This window comes from Mesocricetus auratus, unplaced genomic scaffold (assembly GCF_017639785.1).
Source record: "Mesocricetus auratus isolate SY011 unplaced genomic scaffold, BCM_Maur_2.0 Super-Scaffold_100004, whole genome shotgun sequence".
Taxonomy (NCBI): domain Eukaryota; kingdom Metazoa; phylum Chordata; class Mammalia; order Rodentia; family Cricetidae; genus Mesocricetus; species Mesocricetus auratus.
In genome coordinates, this window is record NW_024429189.1 from 31,894,086 (window position 1) to 31,915,746 (window position 21,661).

Genomic DNA, 21,661 nt, shown 5'->3' on the forward strand with positions numbered 1-21,661 from the left:
TGAGTATTCATATACAGTAATCTATTAATATCTGTATCTAAATAAATATATATGTAATGAAAACACATGAATTTGAGAGAGAGCAGGGCCGGAATGGGGGAGAGTGTGGTACAGTATATATGCATGCAAGGCTATAAGAAGGTAGTGTATCCTTAAAATTGAAACAGTGGCCTAACATTTAAAATGACAGTTTATCTATGATGGACAAGTAAACGGTAATAACGCTGCATACTCACATATACTTTTCTGTATTTCTTGTAGCAAGTAATGCCTTCTATATTTCTTATTTTATAACATATGTATATACCCAAGTTTAGTGACTCAGTTATAGAAGTTACTATAAACTCAGCTTAATCTTCTCTTAAAACACAGGAAAGAGACAAGTAGTTCCATCTATAAACATTTAAAAAACCAAGAAACAACCATCACTGCACCAATTATTAATTCATATTACACAGTTTCCAAGAAGATCTTGTGAAATATGTTCAAATGCAGGCAAATAAAATGTGTTTCTCTCACACTATGCATGGAATGGTAAAAACAGTAAATTACTAGTCTTCACCTTATTTCTTTAAAACATTTCAGGGCTGACTTATGACATTTTTGTTCTTGATGGCATTAAGTTACTGTATCTCTACAGAGTTCAAACAAGGTACCCTTTTTCTACTGGTCCAATAATAAGAAAATCCATACTTGTTGGATACTAAGACTACAATTAATTATATGGGGTTTCTCTGCATATGAACTTTGAGTAATCAAAATTTCATTTCAAGAGAATCAAATACAAGGAACCCTAAACAGGTTCACTTTACCATTTTTATGATAGTAGGTGACCTCCACTTTCCTCTCCTCTGATCCCAGCAACGCCTGGGCAATTTGGGCAATATCATGCCTCTTGGTCTCAGGCCCATGGAGAAAGTCGCAGGTGCACGGCTTCTGCATGACATCTGGCCTGGAGAAACCAGTCATCTCGCAGAACCCGTCATTGCAGTAGATGATGGCACAATTCTGCACTCTGGCATTTGCAATGATAAATTTTTTATCTGCAATAAGAAGAGGGCAAGGCATCTTTTAAAAATCTTCCACAAGGTTCTCATAAACACTAAAACAATTTGTTGCATAATAAGGGTCTGGAATGCAGTTGCTTCCCCCAAGTGCTAATTATTTAGTCCTTCCCTGAGAATTAAAAATACATACACACACACACACACACACACACACACACACACACACACACACACCTCTACGAACATTAAATGTGAGCCCAGTGGCACTAATTAATTAAATAGAAAAATTAAGAAAATTATTCTTCAATTTAAAGAACAGAAGTTTCCAACTTATCTAGTTCTCAATCTCTGTGAATCCCTGGGGTCTTAGTGGACAGACAGACAGACAAGCAGCCTGGCAATGAATAGTTCCAGAATGCCATTTAATTGTAGGATAATTTTTTTCTAAACCAGAAAATGGAAACATCCTGTAACTGTCAGGTTTCTCTCTTCAACTTTGCCTGAACCTTAGAATGTAACTTTCTCAAAGCACTTTTTATTCTTGTATTTGATATTTTTTATTAATTTTTGTAAGGAAATCATATATGTTTGTAGTTTCTACACATGGTGTGTTTTTAAGACAATTAACTTTAGCAATGAAATGATTTCAGATTTATTAACACTAAATAATGTAAAACCTTACTCTCTCCATAATGCTCAATTCCAAAAGATAAAAAAATCACACACATAGGCATTAATCATGGCAACACATTTAAAAAAACTTTTTCTTTGTAACAAGAGAGATGTTTTGTGTAATAGTAGATATTTTAATACAAATCCCATTAAGTGTAATAGCAAATTATATTTGTTATTACCAGAAAGAATATGAAGCAGTATAGGGAAGTTAATTTACACAGACCCCAAATCTTCACATCATTAAATGCAGTACTGAAAAATTTGTAAAGTATGCACCTAAATGCATGCTGAGGAAGATTTAGTGTAGAATATAAATGGACAAGTATAGGATTTTAAATTACTAGATTTATTCAAAATAATTCCTGGTGGTTTGCTTATATGAGTACATTAAATTTTCGACATTTAGTCTCTGGGATTTACAGAGTGTACTTTGATTTTTAAATTCCCAGACGGCATATTTAGGGGAGTCACAGGGACATGCAAATATGGTTTTTGAGTAGTGAGCTTCTTGCACCCAAAATCAGACCACCACTCTTCACATTATTCTTTGCCGTCTATTTTCAGCTTCCTTACAAAGTTCAGTTTTAGGAGCCAACTAACATCAAGCAAGCATCCTTGTCATGCCACAGCCAAGCAGTTTATGAAGATAAAACACAGTTTGCATAGCCATTTACATGGCTACTACCAAATACATGTCATTGTTTGGAGTCTATGGTCGGTTCTGCTCCTGACTTTAAAAAGTCTGCCACGGAAAAGACCATGTTATAATGCATACCCATGTTATACCAGCACGTTCCCTTTAAGGTAGTAGTCTAGTAGGGCATGAAGTAGCAAGGCAAATAATGGAGCAGTGGGAGAGAAGGATCAAATTGCCTTGTACAATGGAGATCATAATCTAAAACGTAAATCCCAATTAATATAAGAGAGAGAACACTCCCGCTGCCACCCCAACTGTCTGGCTGGCTTTCCCAGCCTCTAACTTGACAGCCTGGAGTTGTCCATCTCTCTAGCTTGAAAGCGACAGGCGCCAAGTGCTCTACCAAAGCCGAAAGCGAGCGACAAGAGAGAACAAACGAACTTACTCTGTCCTTCAAATTTCCGTATGATGGTCCCTAGGAAGGTGTTTTGCGGTGCCACATGCCCCCTGCGAACAGGCATGTTGTCCGGGTCTTAGCCGAGCGCTCCGAGCTCGGAGTTCTCCCGGGATGTCTCCCGGGCTAGAGCCCAGGCCGGCGCGCAAGCCGCTCTTTGTGGCAGCGCATCTTCTTTGGGGAGCAGAAATCTCTTCCCGTTAGCACCACTTCGAGACACCCGCGTTCGCCGCCGGAGTCCAATCCATCCCGCTCACCTTCCGGAGGGGGCCTCGCACCGGCCTGCCGCGGGTGAGAGGCTTGGGGGCGGGGAGGGGAGGAGGCGGGGTGCGGGATGCGGCGGGGGAGGGCCGAGGAACGCGGGGGGGCGGGCTGGGCGGGGGGGGGCGGGGAGTCACAAGGGCAATCGATCTGTTTCTCTTCTCTTCTCCCAAACAGCGCCAATTTCCCAGTGCAAACGGGCTTAACCTGGCTGTTTCCCAGAGCCCCAAAAATTGCTGGTGGGCGGGGGTGGGGTGGGGTGGAAGACTTGTGCGCCTTTTGCAGGAAGGGGAAAAAGAAAAGGAGGCAGGGTGGGGGTTGACGTTTCTGTCCCCGCCCTCTCCCCCTACACACACACACACACACACACACACACAGCCTTTACACACACGCGCGCGCGCACACACACACACACACACACACATACACACACACACACACACACACACACACACACACACACACACACAAACAGCCCTTTATCCTGGGAGCTTAGCTTGGGTGCAGCCACAGCTCGGGCTACTCAAGCGTGCTTTAGCGGAAGGCAGCCAAGAAATCTCCAAAACTCAGTGATAAAACAGCTACTCTGGGAAGGTGATCTCCATGGCCACTAGCCACAGGACTCCATCCTTAAGCGCCTCAAACCGAGATAGCTAACACACCCTCCCCTGCAAAGAAAAGACAGGTGGGAAGCCAGTCCTTCATTGAGTGTTTCAAAGCTCTGCTGGCGCTCAGGATGTTGTAGATCTAAGATGCGCCACCTAAGAGTGCAGGTGTAATTTCAGGGTCCACTCGGACCCTGAACACCTCAGGGGTGGGTCCCGAATGAAGCCGGGGTTATTCAGTGCTGAACTAAGCCTCTGAAAGACTGAAGGCTGTCAGCACCGCTGAGCATGCTGGGTTTCCCCGAGGGAGTCCCCGAGGGGTTGCAACGTTTGAGGGGTGACTGGTTCTCCAAGCATTTGAGGTTTCCAGGAGGATGATGAGGTCAAAGATTGTGTAAACAAATGGTACAAAACAAGGCAAGAGTTTGGAATGGGTGAGGCTGGGCGCCAGGGAGAAGGAACAAAAGGTGGGTGGGGCTAAGAGTTTGCAGCCTTGGAGTGACCTCCCTTGCTACTTACCTTCTAAACATACAAGCCAGTTCCCTCTGCTTTCTTACCTTTTCTAAAGGAGCACATGCATAAGACAGGAAGAGATTCACAGGACAGCATTAAGACCTCTTCATTCTTCCTTCTCAGAGTCTTCCAATGTGGGAATCTCCTCCTGGTTTACACATACTTCTGTTCAAATACTCCAGAAGACTTAGGCTGTGCTAGGAAAAAGTTGTTGGGTTTTATTTCCGGGTTTCTTCTCCTATCCCTTGCTTCTTTGCCTTCATTAAATGTGTAATAGACATATCCACCCTCCTTTCTGTATTTGCTACCATGTCATTCTACAAAAGAGAGTATAGACAAATTTCTTTTGCCTGTCTGGCAATAAAGGTCCATAGACTTCCATCAGGACACCAAGCTGTGTGCTAGAGGGTCTCTGCTAAGTCAGGGTGTAGCCCATTGTCCTGCTTTTTCTGCATCAGTCGTTTCATATTGTGTTAGTTACAGCTCAAATATGAAGTGAAATAATGACTATAGAACTACGTGGCAAGAAGCAAGGTTAGTTTAGGGAGGTGAATCACCTATTTTGTAGGAAATAGGAGAATAACTAACATAACACTTTATATGTTCCATAAAACATGAAGCTCAAAAATCCAAATAAAAGCAACAACAACAAAAAGCCTCAAGAAATTCTAATTATTTCTTATGAAAGTATTGAAAACAACCAAAGGGAAGACAGTGCCTGGCAAAATTGAAACTTTTAGTTAGTTTGACTTTTTTGAATATGTACAGTTTTGTCCCTGGTAATATCGAGAACAAACTTTCCCGATGCCTGTTTTATTCTGTCTTCTTTTACCTTTTAAATAGATTATTCTGTCATTCTGTTCCCTAGCTACAGCTGGCCTTGCAAGAGGAGTTCCTCTTCCAGATGCTGAAAGCTTGGAGCTATCCGTGGTGCTGACTTTGATACTGTCTTTAGCGAGTGGTTATTGAGGAAGTCAACCAACCACAGTGGAACTGCAAACTCAGTCAAGTGGCTGTTAAGCCAAAGCCCCGATCTTAGTCACCAAATGCCTAGAAAAACCCACGTTGCTATTTTTGACGCATTTCTTAAACACCCTCTCATTTTACTTAGCTTTTAAAACTAAAATTCACATTTCTCCTCAAATCAAGGACTTCAAGGACAAATTGTGTGGATTATAAGTTTTACGTATAAAGTTTCATTGCCTCTAAGGTTTCAGGATACAATAATACAACAGTAAGTTGTAACAAAGCAGGATGGCTGGCTAATAAATTTTAAATGACTTGTAAACTCAGCAAATGAATACCACCTTAAGGTAATAACTATCCCCAGTATGTTTTGAAATGCGAATGTTTCTCTACTATAGGAAAAGAAGAATTGACACGCAGAAGTTTGTTGTGCAATGTTTCTATTTATGACTGTGCCAATGACTTTTGGAAACCCTGCAACTCCACTTTCTTCAAGAGGAAAAATGGAATCATTTTGACTAGAGTATCTTCTCCTTAGCTACAACTCTCAAAATGGTATGTTTGGATTAGCTAATAAAATGCATGATGTATTTCCATAACTTGTGTAATATATAAGTAAGATCATAGGGTTCACATTTTCCTAACCATATATAACTAAGATCAGTTCTATTTACAAGTCTATGCACAATCATAGAACATTCCATAACTTAAGTATTGTAATTGGTTGATTTGAACAGAAGATTAAAGGCATTCCGTCTCTAAATCACCCTGGTAATTGTGCTCATGCATTATATATTGGCATAGTGGAGGAAAGCACATTAATCTATTTTCACCCAGTAATAGAATAAAATTGGAGGGTGGCAACCAGGACTTCTTGCTGACTGGAAAGTTATTTCCTCTCATCCCCACACTTGCAAAAACTAACTTCAAATACGATGAATTTTTTTCTAAAAGGCAATTTGAAGTTTTGGAGTTGTAAATCTAAATACTGAAAAGTTACACAAACTGAGCTCTCAAAATTCGATGAAATTTACAGTTTGACACTTAGGCACCTAATTATGAGCAAAGATACAGAATAGATTCATGTCTTTTAAAACTCATAGTTACTCACATTGCCTTGAAGCTAAGCTATTAAGAATTTAAATATATAAATGTCTTGACAATGCCTAACACATGATAAATAATATGGTTTTGCACACAAATTCATGCATATGTGTGGTGCTGGGTGTATTGCTCAATAATAAAGCAGGCTTGCTTAGCATGCTTGCTTAGCGGGATTGGCAATCTGGGTTCAATTCTTAGCAAATATTTTAAATGAACATTTCATAGGAACCTACATTAGAAACATTTTGGGCACTATGCTTGGTTTCTCCAGTCTTTAGGGAAAGAATAGTAACTGTCAAGGAATATTTAAATTATATCTTATGTGAGAAAATAAATGGTTTGCTTTTTTTGAAGTGATATAGAAAGCAATTTGATGAGATTTGTGTAAAATTTTTGTACAATTTAGCAAAACTCTATGCTATTGATCTGAGGACCACAACACATCATTTTAATGTGCATCTTAATGTGGTCTTCTGTGGAGATGCTGTATCGTCTCTTACTAACTGGGTCACATCTAACTTAAGAAACATCTGACTCTACAGTGATAAGTTAGGTAAATTTTTAACTTGCTCTATGCTCTGTAGCTTGGAATCTCCTAAAAGGCAGGAATGTTGGAGTCATCTATTAACACAGTAATATGTTTGTGCAGTTTGGAGTAGAGGAAAATGCCTCTAACATTACACTATTTTATTATAGTGGAATTCTGGTATGAGGGATAGCTCAACTGTTGAAGTGCTTTGTGAACATGATGGCAATCTGAGTTCTCATGACCAGGCTTGGGATTCCCATCTCTCACAGAGAAGCCAGGTAGTGTGGCTTGACTGTAACACCAATGCTGGGCAAAAGGGGACAGGTAAATTCCAGACTTGAAACAATGAGCTCAAGATTCATTGAAAGATCCTGTTCCAAAAAAATATAGTAGAGCCGGGCGGTGGTGGCGCACACCTTTAATCCCAGCACTCGGGAGGCAGAGGCAGGTGGATCTCTGTGAGTTCGAGGCCGGGCTGGACCGATAGCCTCCAAAACAATACAGAGAAACCCTGTCTCGTAAAAACCAAAAAAAAATATATATATATATATATAGTAGAAAGCATCTGATGAAGAGTCCTAATAACAATTTTGGATCTTTTAAAATGTAAGGAAGAGAGCGATATGGGGAGATATATAACATGGATTTCTGGCACACCACACACACACATGCACATACATCTCACATGCAAAAAACATTAAAACACAGCAGAAATTATATAAAATATTTCAAATATGCATTTGAATCTTCATTTTTCAAACCAGTGGAACAATTCCTTATTTTCAGGTTTGTGTGAATAGTAAATAAAAGAGACATAAATATTTAGCATAAAATCTGGTACTGTTAAGCAAAAAAAAAACCAAAAAACAATGGAATCCTGAAATTTGCAGGCAAATGGATGGCACTAGAAGAAACCATCCTGAGTGAGGTAAAGAGTCACAAAAAGAGAAACATGGCATGTACTCTCTCATATATGGATTTTAGACCTATATCTGGGAAGTGCCAGCCTACAATCCCATGACCAGAGAGTCTGGGAAACAGAACCTTCATTCAGTGGCTGATGGAAGAAGAGTCACACTCCCATGGCTAAACACTTAGCTGAACTCAAGAAAGCCAGTGATAGAGAGGGAGGCCCGATGACTGAAGGGATTAAGACTGGGCTGGTTTAACCCCCAGAAACAACTGACCTGACCAGACTGATGCCTGGGAATCCAGCATGGGACTGATCATGACCCCCGAATGCGGGTGTCAGTGAGGAGGCCTAGGTAATCTATTGTGCTTTGGGTAGTAGATCAGTATTTATCCCGGGTATACAAAAGGACTTCAGACTCCCATCCAACAATGAGAGATGCACTCTCACCCTGAACTCTTGGGGGAGGTTCTGGGCCCTGCCCTATATGAAATGACAGACTATGGACACCCCCATGGAGGGCCTCACCCTCCCTGGGGAAATGAGGGGATATTGGGGGGGTTGGTGGGCAGGCAGGGGAGGAGGGAGGGAAAGGGAGAGGGACCTGGAATTGACATGTGAAGCAACCTTGTTTCTAATATAAACTTAAATTTAAAAATAAAAAAATATCTGGTATGTAGTGAACGATAATTCTGATTGCTGATATACTAAACTGACTATGGTAACAAATTCGGTTCTGTGAAGACTCAGGTGGATATCTCTTTCCCAAAGTATACCACCAATTATTACAGAAAATAACCTATTCAAATGAATCAAAGATCCACCAATAACAGAAACAAGAAGTGATGATAACAAGGAATAACAGATAAGTGGATGGGGTTGGGATGGGGGACATTGGAGGATATTAGGGAGAGGGAACTGGGGTTGATGTGAAAATAAGATTTTTCTAATTTAAACATATATATATATATATGAAATGACAGAACTCCATAACTTATGAAAAATCACTCCAAATATGACTAAAGTAGAAGGTTATAGCGATATTTTAGCTGAATTTTTGTATGACAGCATACAGTAGTAAGATGGTTCACATTATGATTTTTTATTTAAGAAAAAGGTCAGTATTTTGGCAAACTTGAGAAAACTTTTACATATCACTTTCTTGAAGTCAGAGTAAATGAAATGTTTTAGTTTGCCAATTCATTCTTCTGCTTATCTGAATTGTTTGATATAGTCCCTACGTTTAACTTGACACGAGCCATTTAGAAAAAAATCTAACTAGGAAGAGAATCTTGCTTTACAGTAACATCATTTTCTATGCTTCCTTGTGCAACATTATCATTCATGAATAAGTACCCTATAAAATATTTCAGGTTGTTGATAAGGACTTATTGAATACACCTTTTATTTTGAAGGAAGAATTCCAATTTATGGTTAATTGATCTTAGAGCATGTTTGAGTACTTCAAGCAAAATGAAGCGGGTGACTTAAGGTCCTCTTTGTGGGAGAGATTGAGAATCCTTTGGGGAAAACACTGAACCAAACTGTAAGAGCTTGAAAATTGATTTAATCATGAATTTCCCTATCATCAGGGGAACCCATAAACGTTTTTGGCTGTTACATGAAGGATACCTAAAGTTGTAAAGTAATTTAGAACTTTCCAATCTTAGCATTATACTGTTGCATTTCTACACAGTTTTAGAACATCTTTATAGGAACTCCAAAAATTCTAAATTTAAAAATAATATTGAAGAATAATTGATTTGAAATATGATATACACATTTTAAAGGTTCAGCTAAATGGTTTTATAAGAATGTTTTTCTTGTATATAATTCAGGAAGCTTCTGTTGTATTAGGTTTCCATACAACACCTCAAATGGACTTTATTTTTATCTGTCCCTCCCCATATTCTATCCTTGCTCCACTGTTCCTCTCTCTCACAATTTTACCCTTACATTCCAGTCCAGTTTCTGTCCATCCTTAACTACCTATTCCATTTGCTCTTTCTAAGGAGATCCATCCTTCCTCCTCCCCATTCCCTTACTTCTAAACTAACCTCTGTGGTTCTCTGATTTGCAGCTTGCTTATCAATGACTTAAGAGCCAACATCCACACATAAGTGAATACATACTGTATTTGTCTTTTTGGATCTTGGTTACTTTACTCAGGACGGTTTATTTTAGCTCCATCCATTTACTTGCAAATTTCATTTTTTTTCAGTGACTGAGAAACATTCTATTATGTAAATGTACATTTTCTTTATCCATTCATCTGTTGGCAGACATCTAGGTTGTTTCCAAATTCTGGCTATTATTAATGAGGCTGCAATGACTGGTGAGACTAGGAGACGGGGAGAATTCTGGGAAAGGTAGGCCAACAGCTTTATAACCAATAGAGCATCCATGTGTTCATTTGTGGACTAGGTGGGACCTTGCTGGAAAGAACCTCTTCAATATATGCCCAAGATTGGTGTATCTGGTAGATGGAATTGAGGTAGACCAATTCTCATCTTCCTGTTTAACCACCACACTGATTTCCATACTGGCTGTACAAGTTTGCATTGCCACCAGCAATGGAAGAGTGTTGCCCTTACTCCGCATCTTCTTATTTATCTTAGCCATTCACACAGTTGTAAGGTGAAATATCAAAGTAGTTTTGATTTGCATTTCCCTTATGACTAACAATGTTGAACATTTCCTTTATGTGTTTCTCAGCCATTTGAGTTTTCTCTAATTATTTGATTAAATCAGTACCTCATTTAAATTCATTTGTTTTCCTTCTTGGTATCTAATATTTTTAGTTATTTATGTATTTTGCATAACAGACCCTTATCAGATATGAACCAATCTAAATGAAATTGCCAAAGAGATGTCTCTCATCACCAAATGAAGTTTTCAGTACCAGGAATGGGTTACATCTAATCAAGTCATTGACCAAAGGGATCCCATGGTCCATTGTTTTTTTCGGCTGAATAGTACTCCATTGTGTAAATGTATCAATAGTGGAGTCTAAAATGTCTGAGAGGCACTTGAAAAAGTGCTCACCATCCTTAGCCATTAGGGAAATGCAAATCAAAACAACTCTGAGATACCATTTTACTCCTGTTAGAATCACTGATGATTTTGATTTTAGCCATTCTAACAGGAGTAAAATGGTATCTCAGAGATATTGAGAATTCTCTATTTAGTTCTGTAGCCCACTTTTTAATTGGATCCTTTGGTGTTTTGGAGACTTGCTTTTTGAGTTCTTTGTAAATTTTGGAGATCAGCCCTCTGTTAGATGTGGGGTTAGTGAATATCTTTACCCATTCTGTGGGCTACCTTTTTGTCTTGTTGACTGTTTCCTTTGCCTTGCAGAAGCTTTTATTTGTAATAGTCAGAACTTGGAAGCAACCTAGATGCCCCTCAACTGAAGAGTTGATAGAGAAAATGTGATACATTTACACAATGGAGTACTATTCAGCCGAAAAAAAAATAATGGAGTCCTGAAATTTGCAGGCAAATGGATGGCACTAGAAGAAACCATCCTGAGTGAGGTAACACAGTCACAAAAAGAGAAACATGGCATGTACTCTCTCATATATGGATTTTAGATCTATATCTGGGAAGTGCCAGCCTACAATCCCATGACCAGAGAGTCTGGGAAACAGAACCTTCATTCAGTGGCTGATGGAAGCAGAGGCAGACTCCCACAGCTAAACACTGAGCTGAACTCAAGAAATCCAGTGAAAGAGAGAGAGGACTGATAAGCAAACGGGTTAAGACTGGGCTGGTTTAACCCCCAGAAACAGCTGACCTGACAAGGGTTAGCTCTTGAATCCCAGACTGATGCCTGGGAATCCAGCATAGGAGAGATCAAGACCCCCTGAATGTGGGTGTCAGTGAGGAGGCCTAGGTAATCTATTGAGCCTTGGGTCGTAGATCAGTATTTATCCCGGGTATACAAATGGACTTCAGACTCCCATCCAACAATGAGAGATGCACTCCCACCATGGACTCTTGGCCCTGCCCTGTATGAAATGACAGACTATGGACACCCCCATGTAGGGCCTCACCTTCCCTGGGGAAATGAGGGGATATTTGAGTGGTTGATGGGAGGGCATGGGAGAAAGGGAGCGAAAGGGAGAGGGACCTGGAAATGACATGTGAAGAAACCTTGTTTCTAATTTATATTTAAAATATAACAAAAAATCTTTATCTTGAAAACATGATAAGTTTATATGATATAGTAAGAAACAATACAAAGGCATATTGTTCACATTTACCGTCTTTTTCTTTGTGGTATCACCTTGGATAACTTTGGAAGGATGTGTGGTCTGCAGAGTGTGAAATAAAGGGATCAGGCATCTGTTGGGTATGTTGTCAATCTCCAGAATGCTGAGATTTATGAATCACTGGAAGCACTCTTGGGAACCACATATGTATCTTATTTATCACTATAGTTTCTAATATTACAAAGGAAGAATTCAGATTAGAATATACAAAGGGGAAAGTTGTGGTTAACATTTAGAAATAACATAGATAAGCTTCCAAATATGTCTACTCCAAGAGTTCACTCAAAAATTGGATTAGTTTTCTTTAAAATTATGTTACCAAACATGTAAAGACCATTAAAACAGATCACTCACCTGAGATTTGATGTTCAAGTCTGTAGAGATCAAATATCTAGATATGTAGCACTTGTGTGACTGATTTCAGTTACTGAGACTCCTCCATTCAGATGCCAAACTGACAAACTTAGATGCCAAATTTAGGCATACATAAACACTGTTCTTAGGCAGGATAATCCAAAGCCAATTCAGTGAATGTCCATTTGGGTTTGAGAAATCCAGGTGTATGGTCAGTTGTTTTACCATTCCCAAATCTATTCAGAATAAATTTCTGGAGTGTGTGTGTGTGTGTGTGTGTGTGTGTGTGTGTGTGTGTGTGTAATGAATTGTCAAAAAATATGAAGTTGTTTCATAGCCAGAGATAGTTGTCTTTTAGGCGTACAAACATATTTAGGCCAGAAAAGTACATAGGGCGCCATTATGACTTCCCACCTTACTGTTTTAGGACAGGGTATCTCAGCAAACCAAAATATCACTGTTTTCACTATTTTGGCCCTTATAGTGATCTCTTAGGATTTCAGGCACATGCTTCCGTGTTACATGGGTGTGGACTGTTCGAACCCAGATCACTTTTCTTTTAAGTCAAGTATTCTTACTCACTGAGATTTTACCCCATACTCAGAATAATTTTTTAGAACAATGAGACAAGCTATTACTAAAAGACTTGAGATCTTCAGAGAGAGCCATTTTGAATGCTTGTGATACCATCTTGTATAGAATGGCACAGTTGGGTAGAGGCTTATTGTCTGCACTCTATACTTTTAAATAGCCTCTGAAGGTGTTGATAAAGACTAAAATGAAAGCTTGTGAATATGTCTTATTCTTTCAGCCTGTATCTCGTTCTCCATGTCCTCTCTATGATTTCACGAACAACTTTCAAATTATTCTTTTCTCCTTTTAGACACACGTTCAGTATCTTGGCGACCATGTGTTATTTATTTCAGGATTCCTAATATTGTGCATGCCATCTGTCACATAGTGGTCGCCAATAAGGGTTGTTATGAGAAAGAAGAAAGGAAAACATACAGAATGAACATATGAATGGACAGACAGAAAAGAGAAGGGAAGGGTCCATGGAAGAAAGACAGTTGGAGCTGGAGCAGAAGAAGAAAATAAAGAAGGAAATGGTAGTAAAGTAGAAGATGAGAAAGGAAGAGAAAAAAGTGGGTAGCAAAAGAGAAAGGGGCAAATAACACAGTAAGAGGGAACAGGGATGTGGAGGATAAAAGAAAACAAAGAAAAAATTTCCAGGCAGATTTCCATGCACCAATGAGAATTTCTAAGTAAACATTGGCCATTTTCCTATTCATATGTTACATAAAATTGATATGTGCTTGATATAAATGATTTACTACAAATAGCATCCATTTTAATGATATCATAAAGAAGTATAAACATGCGTGCAAAATAGCATGCTCTTTGGCAAGGCAAAATCAATTCTATACTGAAATTGTTAAATAGAGCTGTATATTTGCAATTAAATAGCTTTCCATGTCTATAAATCAATGATAATCATACATCAAGTGGTCATATGGATGATATCATTAAAAGCCAGGGGGCTTATATAGATAGTGTATATAAGTTAATGTTTATTCTTACTGCCATTTATTCCTCACAGTTTCTGCACTGACTTTGAAGGGAACTTCCTGCTCACACAGAGAAGCAGCTGGGTTCATGAGAACTGTCTTTCATATGGACTGAGTTTTGCAGCTTAGAACATTGAGATAGAGAGAAGATTTGCTTTAGGTCATAAAATGAGTTCAGTTCAATTCAGTTCACTTTGCAGCTTGTAACTAATATCTGAATCCCATTCTCTTCTGAACTGCTGAAACATACTCCTTCTCCCAAATCTGTTAAATTTCTAAATTTGATAACTAATTTGAATGTTTCTTTTTAACAAACACTGAATATCTCAGCCATACTTCACATCCATGCTCATTGCAGCAAAGCTTTGCAGCATTTTGGATCTTGAAATGGTTTCTGACACTTTAACCCAATGTGTCCACATTTTTAATCTTTTCTAAGATAAATTTCCATTTTGCTGTCTCTAATTTGTCCTAACTGAATACTCTGTATCACCTTGAGCAGAATGTAATTATGAAACTCTATCAGACTAATATTTCCTTTCCAGCCTTCTGTGTTAAAATCTTTCGTTCAATGCTGCTAATATATTTTATATGATAGTTAAAGCAAGTAACAAAACTGTGGTGGCTGCTCTGTATTGAATTAGTAATTGATATTATTATCCTAAGGTAGACTGGCATTGGAAATGATTCTCATTTCTTAATATATTCTTCATGTTATAGAAGACATGGGGGAGGACCAAGGCCCTGCCCTGGATGATATGACAGACTATGAAAATCCCTCATAGAAGCCCTTACCCTCCCTGGGGAAAGGAGTGGAGTGGAGTAGGAGGTTGGGAGGATTGGGGGCCAAGTGAGGAGGGAAAAGGGAGGGAACTGAGAATAACGTGTAAAAAGTTAAATAAAAATTATTTTATAGAAAGAAGATTTAATTTCTTACCATTTTAAATCTAAAATATTATTTCATAGTTTTGTGATACAGCAGCAAATTGTATGATGTCATTTTCTCTGACTATTGGTTTCTCACTGTCATTTGCCATTTTATCTACTATAATCTAAAGAATGAATTCAAGTTGGAAACACCTGTTCAAATCTTTTCAATTTTGTTTTGTATCTGCATTGTCACAGAAACAAGTTTTTGTTTTAAGATACTATTTAAGTTATTCATGAAAGAAACCACTTAAGGGCCCATGGGATAGCTCAGCAGGTAAAGGTGCTTGCCCCAAGCCTGAGAAATTCAATGCAATTCAGAGGACCCACATGGTGGAAGAACATAATCATTTCCAGCAAGCCTTATTCTGAGCTATGCACACACACTGTGACATTTAGTTACTCCACCCCAGCCCACAGTATGTAAGTGAATATTAAAAAGAAGGAAGAACAGGTGCCAAAAAATACTATTTTAAAGGAAAAGACCTTGGACATTATGCTATTTGTGTGGCATTTTCTGTAGTTTGTTTCAATAATAATCATTCAGGATTATTCTAGAAGTTAGCATTTTGCAGGTGTTCACTGATATCAGAAACAAGCAATGCAGCATTGGCATTCTCTTGAAAGTTCAAGTTACCTCCTTGACTGTGGCAATGAAAGATTAGCAAAGAGTAGAGGAAGAAAGTTCTTTTCCTCTGAGTGATTGGAAGTGTACCCTGGTTGAAAGCAACAGAAATCGCCATATTACTGTTCTTGATGCAGAATCTGTCAGTCCTGACTCAGAATCCTGCTAGTCCCCTGCTATGAAAGTCTATATCAGCAAGTCATAACTCAACACAAGTCTTTGCGATTGGAGGCTGACAGTTGTTCTAGTTCCAGGTATCTTTGTTTAGTATGACTGGTATAGTGCCTTACAACGAAAAGAAAGTAGAACCCATCCAAAAAATAAATAAATAATAAAAGGGAAAATGATATACTTGTTGAATCTGTCTTCGTTTTTATAAAACCAGGTAATCCTTCATATCTCAAGGTTTCCCAACAGCATTCCTTCCTAATATTAGATCAGAACTCTGCATTGTAGTCATCCTATACTGTGAAGTGACTACAGAGGTATTTTAATACATTTAATCCCATATTGGAAATTCTATCCCAGAGTTTTCTTATTCTCCGTCAAAGGTTCCAAGAACATATTTGCATGCATAACTTGTGTGGTATCTTCATTCTTTACACCCTCTCAAGTAATTCCCCCAAAGAAAATTTCCTGACAGAAACATTTGTATATAACTCTTAGGAACTCACTAATGTGAAATAACAGCAAAATGGAAGACGCAGTAAGCAATTTCTTGGAGGACATTTCATTTTTCCTGATATCCTTCAAATCATGTTACATGCCAATCTCCCTCTCCTGTGTATCAACAGGACTTTTCATCACATTCTTTCTCTATTATACAAGGGAGCTATAATGCTTCCCTACAAAACATAAGGTAAACATCAAATCATCTGGTGGTTTCTTATAAAGATGCCCAGTTTAAATGACTGATGACTTTACTGTTCCCTTAACCATTCCATGATCTGAATAAGAATGTATATATTGTTTGGTAGTCTAATCAGAAACATAATGGTAATACATATGCAACACATCTACACGTTTGAATGTTTCAACAATTCAAAAGTGTACACTGTCATTGTTAAACTATGTGGCTTTAATCAATGACTTTTGCACTGAATATAGCTACAATTAAAACTATAAGATATTGCTTGTTCCTACAGAAAGTCTTCAGAAGAGTACAAATAGGTGATATGTTAGAAATTTTACAAGCCTATGTTATTTTAACAAATTGGTTTCTTGCTTTTATCTCTTTGTCTTTCCGACTTGTTTAAAGGGATCATACCTCTTAACTACAGTACCTGAGAGAGACTCATTCATTAACGTGTGGACATTATTCAAGGGTCACATTTTTTCATTAAGACATTCATTGCTCATTTCATTTCAAAATATGAGGAAATGTCTAAGTCACTTATTCATTATATTTTCTCAAGTGATTGAAGAAAGCACCCATTAAAATTGAGCAATAATTGAAATGCATGCTATGTGTCAACTAATGTCTTAACATAAACATAGTTTATGAACATACATCTAAATGAACAAACAAATGGACAAAGTTTCTGCAGTTACCGTGAATGATCATTAAACTTCACTGTGTACTTCTGGGTGTCCAAAGGGGAAAGATGAATGCGGCATATTGTGATGGTTAATGATGTCAGCTTGACAGGATCCAGGCTCATCGAGGAGACAAGCCTCTGGGCAAGCCTGTGGAAAACCATTTCTGTTAGATTACCTGAAATTGGAAGAACTGTCCTAAATGTGGCCAGCACCATCACCAAGTGCAATGACTAGCGTTTGTTGCCAACTGATAAATTCCAGAATCACCATGGGAGGTGGGTTCCTGGGTTTACCTTTGGGGAATTGTTTCAGTTATGTTAATTGAACTGGAAATATCTATGCAACTGGGATTGCAGACAATATAAACGGAGAAAGGAACTGAGCAGCAACATGAATTAATCTTTCTCTGCTTCTTGCTTGTGAATACAATGAGATCTGCTGTTTCAAGCTTCTGCAACCTTGTCTGCTCTCTGATGGTGGACCAAGCCTTCAAACAGTGAAACAGAGTAACATTTTTCTCCTTTTTATTGCCTTTGTCAGAGTATTTTATTGCAGCAACAGGAAAATAAACTAGGGCAATCCTTGGCTGTATATAGAGGAAAAGTGAGATGGGCATAAGCATTCATCACTTTTTCCTTCCTCACTATGTATACAATATGACTCACCACCTCTTGCTTCTGCTTTTGTACTTTCTCCATTACACATTAGGCTGTACCCTCAGCTGTGAGCCAAACTACACATGTATTTAAGTTGTTTATTGCAATTATTGTTTTAGCACAGCATCAAGACAGGTATGTAAGACAAACATTATATACATTTTATGTGCCTAATTTAATAATTCAAGTTAAATCAATATTAAAATTCTTTAATTAATATATTAAATATTTATTTGTCTCACACATTTATTTGTCTCACGAACACATGATATGAAATATGAGGCAGGAAATACTGGACTGACATGGAGAAGAAAGTACATGAAAGATTTATATAGTTTATTTTCATTAAAATGGAGCAAAGTTCTTTTAATTGTCCAGACTTATTGTTTTCACCTTTCATCAAATTCTTCAGCTGTTTGCAATCATTAAAATTATTACTTATGATCTGCTTTTTAAAATAAGCAATAAAATTTAATTATTGTGACTCAAATAATGTAAGTATTGTCAAATGCAATAGGAGAAGTAGCCTTGGAAAATTTCCTCTTAGTCTCTCAGGAATTGATTGAATCCAACATTTATTTTCCCACACAAAGCACTGGCTGGTCAAAGGCCTTCGTCTTTGTGTCTCCCCTTCCTCTGGTGTTATTGTTTCTCTTCTTAGGCATAGAAACAAAAATGAAAAAAAATCCACATACCACAGTGATCGGAAGTGGAATCATTTCTTCTTCAGAGATAGTTGGCGTCTCCCTGTCCTGGAGTCTCAGAAAGTGTTTTTGCCTCGAACTACAGTACTCCATACTCTATCCCCCACTGATCCACAGTCAGATTAGAAACTTTTATAGGACACTTGACACTTGATATGTTTTTTGCCATTGGAATAGCAAACATATCAATTTGTACATAAAGTACAATAAGAACAGCTGGGCTGCCTATCTGCCGGTAATTGATAGTGAAAGTCTGTTTCCAAGACACTGTCTATTAAGAGTCATTCCACATCTCTGAGAACATGCTTTCTTCTGAGTGATGGGTATTTTGAACAATAATAATCTAAAGACTTTGACTATCTTGATCAAGAGGTTTTGGGAAAATATCCAGTAAGAAGCAGATCAAGCTTGACAATAGAGCTAAGAGTATTAATAGAGATTAATGAGAATTAAAAGGAAGTAATTTGGAATGGTAACTTAATCAATGTACTTCTGTCAGTTCACATTTGAAAGGCCACTCCTGTGTTTAAGCCGTTAACATTTCATGAAAACAGTTAAAGTAACTATACTGAGCTTTACAACTGAGCAATGCAATGATTAATTTTCAAAGACCCAAGGTGTGTTGCTAAACTTAGTTGAAAATTCACTGTAAATGACAATATTCCACACATTCAGAATTCAGTGTTAATACAAGTACATTTAAATTCACTCAGTCTGTAGGGTGGAGGGCTCCCAAACACAAATGTACATCTGTACTTGTTTACCTAGTATTGTGTGACAAAAATTTTTCTGGGGAGATACAACATACACATCTACTCACCCCAAATGGTGAGCTCATGACAGACTAAAATACGGATACCACTGTGGTGATATATTATTTCTGCTTTATTAAAACTTGCCTGAGGATACAGAAAGCAAAACTAGCCACAAGCTATATAGGTCAAGCATTGGTGATGCACACATTTAATCCCAGCAGTCACACTAGTGAGCCATAGAAACTAGGCACTGATGGCTAACACCTTTAATCCAAGGACTCAGGGTTAAGGTGTATATAGATCTCTGTTAGTTCAAGGCCACATTGACTACATGAATTTTATCCAGTTCTAAAAGAAACAACTCACACAAAGGTCATCTCACCACCTGGAATCACAAGTCTTTAATCCCAGTACTAGGGAGGTGGAGACAGGAATGATGTGGCTGGGTAGAGAAAAAATAAAAGGCAGGAGGAGACAAGAACTGAAAGCTTTTGCCTCAGAGGATTCGTGGAGACAGGGTTGCCATTTTGACTTGGTAAAGATGATAAGATCTACTGGCTTGGCTGCTTTAATTATATGATCTTCAGCTTGAAGCTTGAACCCAATATCTGTCTCTGGATCTTATTTTTTATATTACATACCACTAAAATCCACCTTGGTGAACCATGAGTTTTATTGGGGTTACATACAAGAGTATGGTTTAGAGGTGTCTTGCAGGAGCAGAAAGATCTCAAGATAGATGCGTCTGCAGAACTCTCCTCAGAAAGCATGACCTAAAAGCTGGGAGCCTGAAGCACTCATCATAGTAAGTAGGTAGCTTAACAGGTTGGACAGTTGCCCATTCCAGTGACTCAGTTGGTGTAATCCTCTTCCATTTAGATCTGCCTGTACCTGCTTCTCCCAGGCAACTGCTGGTCTGGTCTCAGAATCTTCATAGCAGCTTGGCTTGTCAGAGAAGGAATTTTCTTTGCAGCTCAGTTTCTCTGAAAGGCAGCCTCAACTCTTGTTGTTTATTCCATCAAGAAGGAGACTAGTGAATTGGGTCAGTTTTAGGGTCTTCCTGATGCTATTCTGAGTTATTTACCTCACAGTTGAAGAGTTTGCTTGTAGGATGGGCTGTTTCATTCTCATAGGAAATTGTCACATGCCAACCAGTGTTTATTTATGACAACAAAGAGTTATTAAAGACTTGGTTATGCTATTTTAAAGTTCTGTTAAGTATTTTATAGACATAGAATACATCTTGAATTAATGACATGTTTCATGTTGTGAAGTGCATTTTATTTTACAGACAGTAATAATCTACTTCATGCTGCAATGTTAGTTATATTTAATATAATGAGGTTCAGTAAATATACTTTATTTATCATCCCAATAATTTGTATTTTATTGATATTGAAACCATTCAAATACCTCTTTTCTAAGGATTTTGATTTAGTGCTGGCCATGTTGTTTTTATGTTAGAATTCTCAGTTGGTTCTCCATTAACAAATAAAGGCACAAGTCCTCTCACTCCTCTTCCTAGCTTCTACTAGTCACCACTTTGCTAACTGAACACAGTCTTTTTATAGGCAATTATTTCAGAACTTCTCTTAGTATGGCTTCATTTCATTTGCTATGACTTCCACACTCATTTGTATTGCTACAAATGACATAATTTCGCTTTTTATAGTGAATATTATGTACTCTATTCTGCCTAAGTGCTGCATTCCATTTATCTACTCATTTACTGATAAATACTTTGTCTAATACTATACTTTGGTGATTAAGATGCAATAAAGAAAGTTTTAGGGATCTCTTTGTTTCATATCATTTCTTTCTTTCTTTTTAAAATTCATCTGTTTATTTTACGTCCCTGATGTAGTCTCCCCTAGATACTCCCCTTGAAGATATACTCAGTGGTGGGATTTTTTGAATCATATAGTTTCATTATTTGAAAAACTTTCACAATTGCTTTCCACATTTGAATGTTAATTTAACCTGTATATAAGATGCCTCCTCTCCAGTCCTGTCAGTTTTTGAGAAATTTTCATATTGTTTCCACAGTTGAGTGCTAATTTAACTTGTGTATTAGATGTTTGGCCTCTAGCCCTCTCTAGCAATTGTCAATGTTTTGATTATAGGTATTCTTATTGGCTTGAGGTTATATAAAATGTGATCTCTACTTTCATTTCCCTATTTTCATGTGATTGGCTATTTTTGTCTCTTCTTTTGGTAAAGGTCTACTCAGATAATTTGTACATTTATTAACAGGATTATTTGTTTTCATTGCTATTGAGCATTTTTTGTGATATGTTGTAGAAATTTCTCCTTTGAGGGAATGAATGACTAATAAACATTTTCTCTCATTCCATAGCTTGTCTCAAACTTCTGTTTATTGTTTACTTTGCTGTGAACTCATTGAGTTTAAAGATGGCAACAAAGTTTTCCACGAAACAACACAGTCAACAACTTTCTGAGGATTGGGATATTAAGATTTTTAGGTGGCTTCTATATTATGAATATTATAAGTTGTTTCTATATCCATCGGATGGACTGTAAAACTCTGTTCAGAATTAATTTTTAGTTGGCTCCCTGGTCAGACAGACCAAGGTAATG

General features: G+C 37.8%; 1 protein-coding gene and 1 long non-coding RNA gene across 7 annotated transcripts in view; one reads left to right on the top strand and one right to left on the bottom strand.

Annotated features, from left to right (window-relative positions):
* Kcnh7 (potassium voltage-gated channel subfamily H member 7) overlaps positions 1 to 2,896 on the bottom strand; it is a 470,424-nt gene extending 467,528 nt beyond the window's left edge. For all 4 annotated transcript variants that reach the window (XM_040745458.1, XM_040745459.1, XM_040745457.1 and 1 more), the window contains exons 1-2: positions 2,765 to 2,896; positions 813 to 1,043 (exon numbers count right to left, since the gene is read on the bottom strand). In XM_040745458.1, coding sequence (XP_040601392.1) covers positions 813 to 1,043; positions 2,765 to 2,840 — 307 coding nt within the window. In that variant the 5' untranslated portion in view covers positions 2,841 to 2,896. The remainder of the gene's footprint in view (positions 1 to 812; positions 1,044 to 2,764) is intronic.
* A 33-nt stretch (positions 2,897 to 2,929) lies between these two features.
* LOC121140367 lies at positions 2,930 to 21,311 on the top strand. Of its 3 annotated transcripts, none has more exons than XR_005877161.1 (3): positions 2,930 to 3,064; positions 5,517 to 5,673; positions 16,668 to 21,311. It is a non-coding gene; the product is annotated as an uncharacterized LOC121140367 (long non-coding RNA). The 3 variants fall into 3 exon arrangements; XR_005877160.1 differs by lacking the exon at positions 16,668 to 21,311 and adding an exon at positions 13,890 to 14,651; XR_005877162.1 differs by lacking the exon at positions 16,668 to 21,311 and adding an exon at positions 9,944 to 10,691.
* Positions 21,312 to 21,661: the final 350 nt, after the last annotated feature.